Source organism: Lotus japonicus, chromosome 1, assembly GCF_012489685.1.
Source record: "Lotus japonicus ecotype B-129 chromosome 1, LjGifu_v1.2".
Taxonomy (NCBI): domain Eukaryota; kingdom Viridiplantae; phylum Streptophyta; class Magnoliopsida; order Fabales; family Fabaceae; genus Lotus; species Lotus japonicus.
This window is the reverse complement of record NC_080041.1, coordinates 108411831-108428057: the sequence shown is the minus strand read 5'-3', so window position 1 is coordinate 108428057 and position 16227 is coordinate 108411831. Positions and strand designations below refer to the sequence as shown.

At 36.1% G+C, this 16227-nt stretch overlaps 2 protein-coding genes across 2 annotated transcripts; both read right to left on the bottom strand.

Annotated features, from left to right (window-relative positions):
- Positions 1-3979: 3979 nt before the first annotated feature.
- LOC130729012 (protein NRT1/ PTR FAMILY 6.1) lies at positions 3980-7491 on the bottom strand. Its single transcript, XM_057580619.1, has 4 exons — positions 6945-7491; positions 6337-6554; positions 5408-5988; positions 3980-5040 (listed from the first exon to the last, which is right to left on the bottom strand). Exons 1-4 carry the CDS (start codon positions 7168-7170, stop codon positions 4161-4163), a joined length of 1905 nt encoding a protein of 634 aa, XP_057436602.1. The 5' UTR covers positions 7171-7491; the 3' UTR covers positions 3980-4160.
- Positions 7492-12300: 4809 nt separating this feature from the next.
- On the bottom strand, positions 12301-15544 carry LOC130729007 (uncharacterized). Its single transcript, XM_057580613.1, has 7 exons — positions 15271-15544; positions 14438-14609; positions 14209-14258; positions 13667-13967; positions 13189-13377; positions 12921-13103; positions 12301-12743 (listed from the first exon to the last, which is right to left on the bottom strand). Exons 1-7 carry the CDS (start codon positions 15450-15452, stop codon positions 12498-12500), a joined length of 1323 nt encoding a protein of 440 aa, XP_057436596.1. The 5' UTR covers positions 15453-15544; the 3' UTR covers positions 12301-12497.
- Positions 15545-16227: the final 683 nt, after the last annotated feature.

The window sequence follows — 16227 nt, the reverse complement described above, 5'->3', positions numbered from 1 at the left end:
ATAGGGAGACCGTGTAGCAAGATAAGAAATGGTGTGATGCAACCAATCATAGGACAAGATTTATGTGTGAAGTCTTAGAGTGCGTAAAGTCAATCGGTGAATTCCAATTCCAACAGTTTTCTCTAATTGTTTTCAATCCGTTTAAACTTCCGCTTATTCGCTTTTACATGTGCTATTAGTTGCTTGTTAAGAACAATCTCCAAACAAAATTTGTGAATCTATTGCTTATGCGATTTTGCTAAAGAACGACGTTGTATTTCCAATTCCCTGTGGATATGATATAACCCTTTGCTATACTACAATTGAATCTTGAAAGGGATTCAAGAGTAGAGTGGTAAAAACCTTTCAACACTGATTTAGCTTATGGTTTAGATCCTACGTTGGTTCATGATCATGTTGCTTCTGAGACAACAGTTTTGGATGATCTGCAGATTGACTCGATGAACGTATAGTGTCAGACCATGGCGTTTCCTCGTTGATTCCCCTCGATGTGATTTTCTCTCGGTTTGAGCCTCTTTCCTGTTGTCCTTATGTGGAGAAGGAACTCGTTAAGGGCCCAGGTGTGTATATTGGAAAAAAAGAGGTTGGCCCAAGAAAGTCGCAAAGCGGAGTAGGAAAAAATAAGGGCTTCAGGTTGTTGGTTCTGATGCCGTAGTGGCATCGGATGTGTCCGGATTTGCGTCTGGTAGGGTGGATCCTGTTGATATGACGTCTTCTCAGTCCCAGGATTGTGTTTATGAGCGAGCACGTGAGATATGAACGGTTGGTAAGGATCTGGGAATTGTTTGAGAATGTTCCGATGAGGAGACATTGAGGGGTGTGTGCAGCACCTCAAACGTATTCATCTAAATAAGTATGGGTCATCTTGAGCCTTTATTTCTTTGTGGTTTGGGCTGTTTTCTTTTTGTTTGGGTTGTTTCAGTGTTGTATTTAGGGTTGTTTCATAATTGACTTATTGTGGTTAAATTTGGGTTTTCATATTTTATTGTATTGGTTACTTATTGTGCCTGGTATGACTCAAAGACACTTCTTGGGGATGTTGTACTCTTTTTTCTTCACTAGGTTTTTATCCAACTGAGATTTTCCTATGAAGGTTTAATGAGGCACGTTCCCTAGGTGTGGTCTTTGGGGTGGTTTTAATTGGTGAATTTTTATTGATTTGTCCTAATTGTGAGAGGGTTGTTCTCATGAATTTACCTATTCATATTATATATATAGCTGGAAAATTAAATCATGAATCCACACACTTCATCTTCATCAAACAAGCATGTTCCCAAATTTCTTCATCAATCATCAAACCCCAAATTTCAATAAAAAAAAAAAAGCAACCCAAATTTCCAAATTTCACTCAACAATCCAAAGGATGACCTTGTTCTTCCCTAAATCCAAACACACATTGAAACTCTAAGAACTACCCTTTACCCAATTCTCGTCCTCCTTCATACTTCTCACGTATCCTCCAACCACCCTCCTCACCCTCACCCCCGCCACCCACATCCCTATCCTCCACCTCACCGCAAACCCAATCCCCTACCATTCTCCTTCTCTTCGTTCAGAAACCCAGAAACTTCATTCTTCTTCTTTCTTTCTTCTTCATGGCTCTGTTCGATTTGCCTTGATTTCTGGATCTCATGGCCAGAAGAAGAAGCCCTAGCCCTTGGAGGTTTGTATTGAAACTCCAATCCCCACCCAACCTAGAAACCACCGGAACCCTAGTAGAAGATGAATCCGCATCTGTATTGAAACTCCCTCTTTGCGATGACAAACCAACATTCTATAGATCTGGGTGTGGCAAGATCTGGGTTAGGGCTGGGTTGGGGGATGATGAACCAAAAATCTTTCTACCTTTCTTCCTTGTCTCTCGATCTGGGTTGGGGTGGCTCGATTTGGGTGCGACTGGATTAGGGGTTGCGGTGGGTGTGACTCTTCTTCCATTCTTTCGGAATCAGATCAGCGTTAAGGCGACCCAAAAGGTGTGTGAAGTTGATGACGAGAGAAGAAGGTGTGTGAAAGAAAGATATTTGGGTTTGTGGTTTGTGGGATTTGTGGCTGGGTTGGGGGATTTTGTGGTAGAGAAGGAAATTTCAATAAAATAATCTAGCTTTTGTGATTGAATTTGGGTGTGGTGTTGTTGGGTTTATAGTGAATGGTTGTTGTTTGATGATGAAGATGAAGAAGCATTGTTGTTTGATGATGAAGATATTGAAAATTTGTGTTTTTGGAGTGGAGAAGATTCTAGGTTGAGATGAAGTTGAAGACAGATGAATGATTTAGGATTAATAAATTATTAATTTTTTTAATAGGCAAAGTTTAGGTTAGGTCCCTAATTAAAGAAAAAATTGATTTTGGTCTCTCATTTAAACACATGGCGTGCTATGTCAACACCGCTACACACCTGGCAAGTTATCGGAGATCCTTTTTTTGGCGAGGACGATGTCTGGTTATTTCCCCTTATTAAGGGATGCATTTTGAAAGATTTTCTATTGAGAGACGAAAATCAAAACTTGCTCAAAGTATAGGGACCAAAACATAATTAACCCTGAAAGAAATGATGGGTGATGTAATAAAAGAAAGAAAGAGATAGAAAAAAAAGTAGGCTTAATAGAACTTTTGTTCCTCACTTATTAGGATTTGGCAGTTCTGATCCCTCATGGAGTTTATTAGCCTACAACGTCCATCACATTTACTAATTGTTGCAGTTTTGGTTTTCCGTCAGCTTCCATTCAATTTTTTACGGTTTTTGATTAAAAAATCAGTAAAAAAAACTAGAAACCATGTCCAAATCATGTCCAGATGCATGATTAACCGTTCAGCTCTTCTATTTTATCGTGCCAACAACTATTCATGTATTTCGACTGGCATGCTCACAATTAATTAGTCTCTATACTACGATTAATTTGTCTTTTCAACTATCAAAGTAATCATTACAAATTTTTAGATGCTAACACAATAATCTAAAAGAATATTTTATGCAAACGTTGATTTATAACTTATTATATCTCTTGCTTTTGTTATATTTTAGTTCTTTCTCATTGATGAAGGTGAAAATGGATGATGAAACTGAAAATATTAGTGAATAAGAAATTAATCCTTTACAATCCAATAATGCGTGAGACAAATTAATACATGTCATCGTGTACACATAGAAAGATTCGTGAATCATGATGGTGTAAGCGATATATATATATTGATCATGAAGGGGGAACTTGTCTCTTTCACTAGTAACCACTTTTTGGATGTATGCAAATTTAGAGAGAAAGTTGATGATAATTAAGATTTTGGACAAGAAACACATGCCTCTGATTTCAAAGTCTTCTTACTGAGTTTCAACTTTGTAAATAATGTGCGGTGATCAAGAATTTGTCGCAGCTAAGTATGACTTCGCCAGTTAATTATTTGCTGTGATGCAAAAGTAGTGAAAGAGTGATTTGATTCTTTTCAATATATAATCTAGCTAGTTTGCTTTATCACAGATGGTTTTGATGTGAAATAAAAGATTGAATGTCTCTAAATAAATGTTTTTTCCAAAAATAATTGTTGATTTAATTAGCTTGTATAGATTAGTTAATTTTAATAAGAGAAATATAAAAAAATGCACATAGAAATTTCAAGATTTTCACATGAGAAGAAGACCTTGATTCGTTAGAGTACATGTTACTTACACTCTTGCCTTCTTCTTTTTTGTTGAAGACACTTTTTTTTGTCAAGGGGGAATAGATTAAGGGTTAAACACAAGTCAAAAGACACTTACAAACTAAATCCAAACACAATTAGTGTTGCTTAGAATAATGCAATAGTTAATAGAATGCATGTTTGTGTTGCTTTGAGTGCAAATTTGAGAATGGAAGTTTCAAATTGTTAGCTCCTCCTGTCCTCCATTATGGATGCAAATTTGATTCTTTAAGGTGAAAATGAGACTTTAAAGAGTAAGTACAAATTTCTATAATAAAATAGGAAGCTGTTGAATTTCAACCATTGATGACAACTACAACTCCATACTTTAATGCACATCTTTCATTTTAGAGGAATCAAACACACACATAGATATATTGATCACCATAGTAACTAAAAACAAAATAATCATAAAATCAAGGTAATATATAGGGAACAATATAATGGAACAGAGACTACACTTTGTGTTCATATCTATTCCTATTCAGCTAGCTATCCACTCTTGTGGAGCTCACATTGTTTGCCACATCATGTTTCTCCATCTCATAAACTTGTTGTGTCCTGTATTTGTATCTATGTGTTGAGTATATGAAGATGCAGAAATTGACCAAGCTCAAAGCTGTGAGAATCCAGTAAAAGTAGTCAAATCTTCCAGTGTTAATGTTTTGGGCCAACCAAGACTCTTTCCCTTCTTTACCTGTTAAAGATTTAATGATGCTGTTTATGATAGTGGCTGCAAAACAACCTAATCCACCAGCAAGAGCAGCATAAGCAGAACCAATACTCTTCATTGCATCAGGGGCTTCCTCATATAGAAATTCCAGCAAACCAACAATGCAAAACACTTCAGCCACACCAATGAGGCAGTACTGGATCAATAACCAGTATGCACTCAAATTAGGCATTGCTGATAAAAAGTTAAACTCAAACCCATGTTCTATTGCATAGTTTCTTCTAAACCGCTCAAAGATTGCAGCCCAAGCCACTGATAAGATAGAAACTCCTAAGCCTATGCCTATCCTTTGAAGTTGAGATGCACCATGGGGGTGACCAGTGATTCTTCTAAAGAGGGGGACAAAAATTTGGTAGTAGAGGGATAATATGAGGAATATGCTGAGTCCAGGGAATACAGGCATGCATGTTACTGGAAGTTTCAAATGACCCAAGTGGGTGTTTAATGTGTATGCTTGCTGAACTGAGAGGGTTAGAAACTCAGTTAAGATCACATTGAGCATGATTGTGCAAGCTGGTATGGGAATGAGTTTCAAGAGGATCTTCACTTCTTCCACTTGAGTGACAGTGCAAAGCCTCCATGGAATTGGATTAGCACCATCTTCTTTCAATTGCAGAGCTGCCTTGTCAAGAAACCTGATATAAAGGATTAAAAAAGAAAGAAGTAAGCGTTACAATATTTGGCTCCACTTAAAAAGATGGAATCAATAAAAGCAAAATGAAACAAGTTGTTCTGTTCTATAATGTTTGCATGCTAAATGCTATCTAAGATTTCTCACAAATGTTGATAGATTAAGTAGATATGTAGTTTCAAGATTTGCATAGAATACAAAATACGTTCACATAAAAGCTAATAGAATGATTTCATCAACTTCACTTTCACCATGGAACCAAACATGCTATGAAGTATGAACTATATGAAGTAAACTTAAGATAATTTCAGGATCATTTGGAAATCAAAGTACTTGTGATGACTGTCCTAGCATACAAATATGGCTCTCACCTGAAATCATCAGTGTGAGCAATTTTGCCACTCCCCTTGATAGCAGAGCGTCTTCCGGGAACCTCATACAAGCCTACAAAGTCACTGCTAACAAACGCAGCCTTTCTCTTTCGAAATGCAGCCACCAAAACTTGAGCAACACGAGTTAGAGGGCTGCCTCCTGGCAACCTGTGCCTGTACAAGGGAGTGCCAATGAAGAATACCATGTTAGAAACACCCATTGCAATGGCCAATGAACCAAAAGCAGATCCCCATCCAAATTTCATCTGAACATAAACAACTGCAGTGAACGCCACAATTGCCCCAACGGTCACAGAAAGATAGAACAAGTTGAAGAATCTATCAAGATGGTCCTTGTAGTTCTTACTCCTTTCATCAAACTGGTCAGCTCCAAAAGAAGACACACAGGGCCTTATACCTGCTGCTCCAAATGCAGTGATGTATAGAACCGTGTAGAGGTAGGTCATTTGCCATGGTTTTGCAGGCTCACATTGTCCTAAAAGCAGAGTAAGTTGGCTACACTCTTCTTGGTTTGGTACAAAAATGCTCATTGTTGCACACAATGTTATTCCTGTTAGACCCTGTTAACAAAAGAATTGAAATATATCAAACAAATTTATGCTTCTCTTATCATAAAAGAAAATGATTTGTAGAAATCTGCATAGGGTAGACATTCAACAAACACTCCGCACTCTGCAGACATCCAACAGACAACGGGAGTGAGAAAGAAAGAAAAAAGAGAGAAGTAATGAATGTAATATATTATAGGAGAAAGAGATATAGAGAAAAATGAGTTGTCTGTTAGCTTTAGATGTATGCATGGTTTGTATGTGTGAGTATAATTACTGTATCATAACTTGATTAACTTCATATAAACAAGCAATGTTTTTTCAGATTTCAGATTTCAGATTTCAGATACTGTCCATTACCGCTAGATAGATTGTGGTGAAGATAGCTATTGTCCAGTACCGTCCAAGATATGCATCTGCTAGAAAACCACCAAGCACTGAGGAAGCTTGTGATATCCCTAAGAAGTTGTTAACTGCATTGGAGGAACTTGTGAAAGGTCTATGCATCACATAGAACATGAATGCCACCATGTTAACTGAAAGGCCAAAATAAGCCATTCTTTCTGCCATTTCATTTCCTGCACAAAGAGATAAATGGGATAAAATTTAACACATATTAAGTAAAATTAACATGTCTAATTGGAAGAAGGAGTATAAAAATTTGTAGGAGATAAAAACAACATATATGAATACTATTTTACAAAAATGTGTATTCTTGTTCAATAAAATGTGTTAAAGAGATGATGCATGTTTGGAAATCATTGTATAATTGATTCTATACCGAGATCAATTCTGGGGAGAAGCTACCGTGAGTAGCTTTTGCCTTTCAGAATTGATTATGAGGAAAGTGAAGCCAATTCAATCATTCTGACATTGATCAATCAAATAAGATAAAATGGTAATGGACGTGCATGCAATGCACACACATAAATGTATAGTTAATATGGATTTGTGTATATAATCTGTACCAAAAATAAAGAATGCAGCAATCCAACCACCCGTTTTTGAAAGATCTACAATGGATTTGCCATGGATATCAACCGGAGTGGATCCTGCTGTGTAGCCACGCCCAAATGCCATCCTTCTATCTTCAGACTCAATGAAGTAAATGCCAAGCTTCTTTCTGCTCATTGAGGTGCTTCCTGGAGTCCCCTGTTGAGGGCCTTCAGGTGACTTGATCTCAGAGGTATCCATTCACTCTAACACAATACAGTGCTATAGTTAGCACAAAAACTCAACTTTCAGTTTTGCAACACATCAAACATGTACAAGGTCATGGATCTCTTCAGCAAAGTTAAGAGTGGAACTGGAGGACTAAAGCCACCACCAACTTCTGTTTTCAACACAGCACTGTTGGATCTGCTCTCCTCCTTAATGGAGAGAAGATTTTTAGTAGCTCCTGTTATAGAATAGATGATAGAGTCTCATTTTAAGGTAATTTGGGCATGTGAAGCAAAAGCTCATAGAAGCATCCACCAAATAGAGGATGCTCCCATAGTTAGAGATTTAGAGATATACATTCAATCTTTGGTTTCGGATTCGAGTTTATGTGAATGTAGTTGCGTTAAATACTTGATATTGAATTTTATCACCGATAATGATCTAGTTGATTGTCGGGTCTACAAGAGAAACTTTTAAGAATTTTTGGGTTGCAGTAAAAAAATTAGTAAGTGGTTTAGATTATGTGGCACTATGGAAAATTGTAAAGAATGAAGTGTAGACACTCTAGTGAATGTGATGGATAAAGATGCTCTAAGAACTCAATGTCAGCCCCTCTAATGGTTAAAAACTCAGTTCTTAGTTCTTAACTCAAAAATAAGAACTAAGAACCGTGTATTGGAGATGCTCTTAGGTCAAGGAGTAGTACTATACAATGTAATGTTCAATAAATTCTTTCCATTTTTTTCAGGCCCATGACACTCCCTTAAGTAGAACCAATTATGAGAATGTGACAGATTAGTGGAAACTAAGTGACTTTTTTACTTATGTAGTGTGAATATACAAGGTTGATTAATGATGAGTGAGGAAATTGCTGACACTGATTTTATTGATACAGATAAGCAAACGGGCCATATTAAAGTGGAGTTCAACTAACGCGTGAAGATCTGTGCAAACCAACCATGTCCAATAAATGGTAGTACAAAGCATACATACACCAAGAGTGGAAGCGATTTATGACAATGCATTTATGGTCACCTGCACTGAAGGTGGTGCCTTTGCTTTCATTGGTTGGTGATTGAAATTATATGCCAAATCCCTTGCTCCCATTTTGTTTTCAGTATGAAAATATGGATACACGAAATTTCCTTCTCAATTGAGTAGATGGAGATTTGACAGTTGTTACTTTAATTTTGGGGCCTGTTTTATCAATTATTATGCTTCTGTGATGTGATCATATCTCTCTACAAGTCCATACATGATTTTAATTCTCCTTCAATAATGTGGTCTTATTTCTCCACAAGTCCATGTACATAACTTAAAGGAAAAAGAAATCAGGGGAGTGATTGTGGTATATAATGTGATGTGAAAATAAAGTGCATGTGGAGTGCCAATATTGTTTGAATGTTTAAATTTTGGGATTGTAATTTTACTTAAGGTTCACTAAGTTGTGGTATTTCTTCATAAGTCCATACATAATCTTAATTTTTCACTAATCTTAATGGGCAAATTGTATGCATAATGTTGGGTAGATAGGGGGAGTCTATGAACCAACATTGAAGATCACTCAAAAGAATTTGGACACCACATTTTTACCAAAAAATTTAAGGAATTGAATTTATGGGTCACACACCTTTTATAAAGTCTTCACATCACCTATATTTAATCAATGTGGGACTCAACTCACTCTTGAAATCACAACATTCTCCTCCTCAAGTGTGAGTCACTACCACATTATCATGCTCCCCTCGGTGGAAGCTATCCACACTTGCATTGTTGTTCGCTTCACCTCGTCTACGAGACACGTCAACTAGTCACACCAATAGGAAGGAGCCGTCGTCATAGTTGCACCAACCATTAGCTATAATATCACTTGTTGGGGAGACAGAGAGAGTCCATAAGCTAACACCAAAGACCACTAAAAAAATATGGACACTACATCTTTATCTAAAATCTTAAGGCATTGAGTTTATGGGTCACATCACACACATTTAAATAATATGAGACTCAACTCAGACTTGAATTCACGACATATAAATTTATGCAACTGTACCTTTAGCTGCATCTAATTTGAAAATTAGAGACTTCTTATGGAAAAAATGAAATTTTATGTAGGTCTTCTGAACATAAATATTGAACTTTTTTTTATAGAGAAATGTTAGTTGTTATAAATGTTAGTAAATTAATCCCTCCTCCGGGTTCGAACCCGGAACCCTTTACCCTAGGGGTGTTCATAACCGAACCAATCCAAACAAAACTGACAAACCGATCCAAAAAAATCGAAATCCAATCAAACCGAAAACCGAGCGGACTGAAAATTGAAAAAATCGAAATTATTTATTGGATCGGATCGGATTTCGGATTTGATTTCTAAAACCGAACCAATCCAATCAAAACCGAACACACACATATATGTATACTCTTAGTTATACATATATCATTCCATTTACACTTACATAGAACATATTTATTGTATATATATTGATTATACCACACATTCTTATTTATAAAATTACGTTTTAATAAAAAAAGTTCAAGTAATTATTTGAACTATATACATGCATCAAAGTAAACAATTATAATCATAATTTAAAAATATGTTGACTATGTTATAATTTATGAATGTTATATTAATGTTATAAATTATGTATCGTTGTATTTATCATATATTATATATTTTTAAAATTTATACAACACAATTTCAAAGTGTAAAAAAGTGAAACAAAAACCGAACAATCCAATCCAATCCAAACCGCTATAGATTGGTTCGGATTTGAATTTAGTAAAAAATCCATTTGATGACAAAATCATAAAACCGATAAGATCGGATCGGATGGTTTTTCTCCTTAAAACCGATCCAATCCAATCCGCGAACACCCATTTTAGCCCACCCAATATTTATGTCCCTAGCTCCTACCACTTGAGTTATCCTTCGGGCACACATAAATATTGAACTAATTTACTTATTTTTTCATCGCAATGTGAGAACAACAAGAACTGTTACTCGGAAAAAAGTGGCTTCAATTTTTTTAAAAAACCTTACATCAACTGTCATAAAAGGAATTTAGTAATATTTTTATAGAATCCTAAATGTCAGGCTTCTTCTAAGAAATTCGGAATCAAACTACTTATAACTACTATGAAGATTTTCATGAAGAAAAAAAAAAAAAACTATGAAGATTTTCACTTTTACGATTGGTCTGGTCAGTTCAAACGATGACATGGCCTACCATATAATTGTCATGGTCGACCTAAATAATTACACGAGTGATCGTTAAGCTGATTGACTAGAATGACCAAACTAAGAACAATTTAAGATGAGAAAAAGGGGAAATGAGAAAGAGACTGAGATCGAGGGAGTAAGGAGGGACAGAACATGAAAACTTGATGGATTTTTTAATTTCTAAAGCTTGATGAACTTACCAGCCGCCTTGGACCCAATCGAAGGTCTCCCCTTCCATACATGTGATCACACTCAAATTGGAAAAAGGGTGGGGAAGATTAGACATTAAGAATTACAACCTATTCACTAATTTACTCAAGACAACAACAAAATCACAACCCTGAGTGCATCACCTCATGATTCCAAGGCTTGAAGGCAACACAATAAAATGCATGACCCCACTACTAAACACAAAAATACACATCTTCAATGTATTTAAAGTTCAGCAAGTTTGATTAGCTCCTCCATCCTACCTTGTATCAATCGCAAGCTGGTCACACAACTGTTGGGTGATATCCATTCTACAAATGGTGAAATGGCTAGGTGGGAAAGAGAATATACCAAAGAAGGAATTAAGGAAAGATCGAAGGAGGAGGTGGAAAGGCATGACCTCTGGTGCAATGATGAGGTTCGATGGAGAGGCATGACCTCGCTGTTGAGGAGGACGACGTGTGCAATGCATCGTGATAGTGGAAGTCGGAGAAGAACAAGGAGGTTGAAGAAAGGGGTCACTGAGTAAATTGGAGTTATTTAATTTTGAATTTTTTTGTTAGTTGTTAGTAAATTAGTTCTCCTCAGGTTCGAATCCTTCACCCTTCACCCTCTCAAATTCTTATGTTCCCTACTTCTTACCACTTGAGCTAACCTTCAGGAACCTATCAAATTTACGTGGTGGATCTTTATTTTAGTTGATCCACCTTACCATGATTGGGGTGGCAATAACATCTCTTAACTTTTTTTAGTCAAGTACATGCAGCTGAACCAAATTAAGACAACAAGCCCAGGGAGGAGCCCAATCCAGTAACACGAGAGACAAAAATTTGAGAGACTAGGTATAAACAACCAAAAAGAAGTTGACCAAAAAAAAAAAAAAAACTAGAGTATAACTGTATAAGGTTGATTCGACCATAAAACCAAGGGTATAAGGTTGATCATTCCCTATTTTCACCATTTTGTTTGTATTATATGAAATTTAGTAATGGTATATGAGGGAGGATCAAATTATACAACTCTAATTCTTACACTGGTACACTTATGTTCAACTTTCATGTCGGTTAAATCTAATGATTCCAAAAATTTAGAATTAGTGAATCACATGATATGCAGCCTATTTTCTCGTAACTTAAACATCCTCTTACTTTGCCTCTTGAGTCATTCTGTAATCTCCACAACATCGGATTCTGTCACACACCCTCCAACTACTGTTATACTTATACATACTCACCGTTGATGAAACAATCTTACTAAATGATTGTTCATTGTGGTTTTCATTTTGAGAAGGGTTCTAATTGCTACACTGGTAATTTTCTAAAAATCTAGTGTTGAAACCAGAATCAAGAGACAAGGTCATAAAGGGGCAACAATCACAATGTAGCTTGTTGGAGCAAGCATATTATAAATAAAAAATGAGACAATTAAAAAAAATACAGAACACACGAAGATGGTTCAAAAAGCTAGTTGGAGCAGCTTATTGTTTAAAAAATAAAGCAATTCTAAAAAAGAAAAAGATATGCCTGGAGGGAGACAAAGCACAAATGAATCAGTAGTCTAAACCAAGTATTAGTATTAGAGCAATCAATTCTCTAATTTTAAAATTTTAGAACCATTAGATTTGAACACATCAACGGTTGAAAATAAGTGTACCAGTGCAAGAGTTAGAGTGATGTATTTCGATCCTTCCTCAATATTACTTAAACTAAAGTACAATATTTGAAACACAACGCTTCTTCTAAAACCGCATAATGATATATGGGACGAAACAAAACGCTTCGAAGCGGACAATGTCCAATTTATAATGTTTCACCATCGTTTAAATGATCCCATGAATGGCACCACACTTATGACATAACTCACAGCCAATGTCTTTTATTAATCCATAAATGGCACCATATAAAACATTACTCACTATAACATTCTCACTTCAGAGACTGACCAACTTAAGAGAGTTAGCTTTCTCTTGCAGGGAATCCAGGAGGCTATCAAAGCTCTTCTTAAATGATTCCACTCCTTCAAGTTCAAGCTGGGAACCAACAAAGCTCCAGTCAACACCCACTTTCTGGAGAGCGTTGTATATTCCTTCAGCTTCAGATGCATTTGAGTCTATTGTCCTGGATACAGTACCATGATCGATAAACGCTTGAAGCGCTTGGTCCGGCATGGTTGAAACCTGTGAAGTAAGAAGGTAATGCTATGAGACACAACAAACATATCCTCAAGCTCAAAGATTAGGAAACATTTTATTTCCAAGTGTTTAAAAAACAGGCAAGGCCAAATACTAGTTCCTTAAGATCAACTCCATTGATAACTGCAACAGATGGAACATGTGAAAAATACGACAGCTTACCGTGTCAGGTCCAATAAGAGGAGCAACATATAAGGTGTCAGGATAGGCAGGATTCTTGACACTGGTGGAGGCCCAGAGCAGCCTTTGCTTCTTGGCCCCTTTTTTAACTAGAGCTTCCCACCTTGGACCAGAAAATTTCCTTTGGTAGAGCTGGTAAGCCAGAGCTGCTTGGGCTACTGCTGCCTATAAAATATAATGCGTCATGACCAGAGCATATTTGATATCTAGAGGTGTAATAAATCAGAATTGGCAAACTATGAGCAGTTACCTTGCCACGTAGATTAAGGGCCTCTGGTGTGCCAATTTTCTCAAGGATCTTGTCAATGAGAGTGTCTACACGACTGACAAAGAAAGAGGCAACACTGGTGACTCTGGAGAGGTCATTTAGCCCAGATGCCTCAAGACCTTCAATGTAAGCATCAATTACAGCTTCATATCTTTCAAGAGAGAATATCAGCTGGGGATACAAGTACCAGAAACATATATTCAGACACCAGTAAATAGTAATAGAGATCAAGTCAGATGACATAGTAAAAGAGAATATGAGCTTCTCAACTTCCTAATACAACCTTCCTCACTTATAATCAGCATAAGCTTACTAACCCATTAATGCTGTGTTGACTGGCAACATCTAGGATTACTTATCAAGTAGCTAAAAACATAACCTAGAATATCATACAATAACACAAAATGATATTGATTTTTTTAATTTGGAGAACATATGAAAGGATGTAGCACAAACTTACAGTCACATTCACACTTATCCCATTAGCAATAACTTCCTTAATTGAAGGGACACATGCAGCAGTAGCTGGTATCTTAATATACGCATTGGGGCGAGCAACCACTTTATGGAGCCATTTTGCAGCTTCTATGGTTCCTTCGGTATCATCAGCGAGCCTAGGAGAAACTTCAACAGAAACATAGCCATCAGAACCATCTGTTTCATCATAGATTGATTCAAATAGTTTGCAAGCATCTTGAATGTCTTTCACTACAAGTTCCCAATATGCACTCTCAATGTCTTTCCCTGCTTGCACAAGTTCCCTGGAGGATTAAGTAGTATGTCATTAGCTACAAAAGCTGGAGAGGAAATATCTTCAGCTATAAACATACTTCATTAAGAGACAAGCATTGCTAAACAGTAATACACTGAATATACACACTACAGATAGACAACCATGACCCGTGTCAGGATGAATAGACAGTTCAGTCCACTGTCCACTATACTGCTTTTCAAGTTTGCAAAAGAAGAAATTTCAGGGTTAGTAAAAGATATTGATAGTACCTGAACTGATCATTGTAAGCATTTGAAGTAGAGATAGCTTTCTGAAAGATCTGCAATCACATACAGACAGCTTGTTAGAGTAACAACTTCCAATATTATATAAAAGTAAAAGTTACAACTCAAAACAATGTTTGGAACGTATGTAATCTGTATTAATTTCTGCATCATTGTTCCCAGGATAATCATCTTCACACATGGATAATGCTAACTAAAAAGAAAATATTATTACCGCAGGGTTGCTAGTGACTCCTCTAACACCACTCTCAATAAGAGGAATCAGATCCGTAACGGGTCGGCAGAGATTATCATACCATGGACTCTGCCCTTCTTTCTCATAAAGATCATGAAGTGTTGTCCTCTTTGCAGGACTTCCATTTCCACCTGTTTGGGAGCATCTAATCCTGCACAGACACAACAACCATAAAAACCGTTACCTCCCTATTAATGCCATGTAAAAAACAAAAACAAAACCTCATACTCATCAGTCAATAACAAGAGCTTAGTTTCAATAAATCATTAACGGGTTCACCATGCAGTCAACATATCCATACACTGAAATTTATACTACCTATACAATATGCTAGCACGAATAAGGCTACCATAAATCCGAATTCATAGTAACACAACTACGCGAAGCTTAGCAATAGCATAGCAGAAAACAATAATCTAGAAGCAAAATTTTGAAATGAGAATCACTTCTAGCTAAAACAAAAAAAAAAAAACAAGTCAAAATCAAAATCAGAACATGTTTCCCTAACAATCAACTTTCCTACAACTAGTATTCAAAATTTGTAACATGTGCTTTAATTTTTCACCCACCAACTTTCAGCTACTCAAGTCTCAACCAACCAAACACGCCCTAACAAGAGGCATCGATAGTAACGAAAACAATCACAGTTCTTATCAACTAAAACAGGTAAATAAATAAATAAAATAAAATAAAAACAACCAATTACAATCAATACTGCATCAGCATGAGATGTGAGATCACAAAACGAAATGAAAACATGCAAGAAACAGCGATCACAGAGAGAGAGAGAGAGAGAGAGAGGGAGGACTTACCGCAAAGTGTTTTGAAGAGGGTGGGAGCGAGGGGCAAAGAAGGAAGCGGAGAGGTTGGTTTTGAAATTGGTTGAGGAAGGTAGCTGGAAAGCGAGGAAGCAGTTCTGAGAAGATCGGGTTCGAAGCGATTGTGATAAGGCTGGGTTTGGTGTTGGCGTTGTGAGCTTTGAAATGGAAGCCATCGGAAAATTCGAAGTCAGCGATGCGATGCGGTGTTTGGTGGTGGCTGGTTGGTGTTGGTGAGAGTGAGAGTTGGTTTAATTTCATCAATTTTATATAAGAGAGTGAGAGTTGGTTTGGTTTGGTTTGGTAGACACAAAGTTGGTGGCACCTTTTGGGTTGACCCAAAAGCCACTCACTCGGCAGCACAAACGAGGGTGACAAAGGGGTAATATGGGAAATTCACGATAGCTTTCTTTCTCAGCATAGCCGCCATCTAACAATCAAGTAAACTTCACTTACTTGATTTATACATATAACAATATTAATTAGTTCTTAATAATATTTATATTATACATTATATTAATTATTAATTGTAAAAAATTCAGTTTTTCATATTTAAATTTTAATTATTGATCACAACTTTAGAAAAAAATTTAAATAATTATAACAATAGGAATTGTAATAATATGATATAATTATAATAATAATTAAAATTGACTTGACCTTTACATTAATAATAATACTAATTAGTTGTTAATAATTTTTTATATTTACAGCTAATTGTAAAACTTTTCAATTTTAGTTATTTTTTTTTTGAAATCTTCAATTTCAATTATTAATAACAAAGTGAGGCAATTTTTTAAATTATAAATTAAATTAAATTATTATTTTTACATATAACAAATATATTATACCACTTTCAAAAAAGTTAAAATACCAAAACAATTATTACATATAAGTATATCTAATCTATATCTATGAGATATATCTTTTGAGAAATGTGAGAATAAATCG

What these genes read in the sequence shown, in the direction of transcription:
- LOC130729012 (XM_057580619.1), bottom strand. Translation starts at nt 7,170, where the DNA reads ATGGATACCTCTGAGATCAAGTCACCTGAAGGCCCTCAACAGGGGACT. An exon ending in TCACCACAATCTATCTAGCG is followed by an intron (nt 5,989 to 6,336) that starts GTAATGGACAGT and finishes TTTTGTTAACAG; the next exon opens with GGTCTAACAGGAATAACATT. An exon ending in GCTCACACTGATGATTTCAG is followed by an intron (nt 5,041 to 5,407) that starts GTGAGAGCCATA and finishes CCTTTATATCAG; the next exon opens with GTTTCTTGACAAGGCAGCTC.
- LOC130729007 (XM_057580613.1), bottom strand. Translation starts at nt 15,452, where the DNA reads ATGGCTTCCATTTCAAAGCTCACAACGCCAACACCAAACCCAGCCTTA. An exon ending in CCTCTTCAAAACACTTTGCG is followed by an intron (nt 14,610 to 15,270) that starts GTAAGTCCTCCC and finishes GTGTCTGTGCAG; the next exon opens with GATTAGATGCTCCCAAACAG. An exon ending in GCTTACAATGATCAGTTCAG is followed by an intron (nt 13,968 to 14,208) that starts GTACTATCAATA and finishes TTAATCCTCCAG; the next exon opens with GGAACTTGTGCAAGCAGGGA.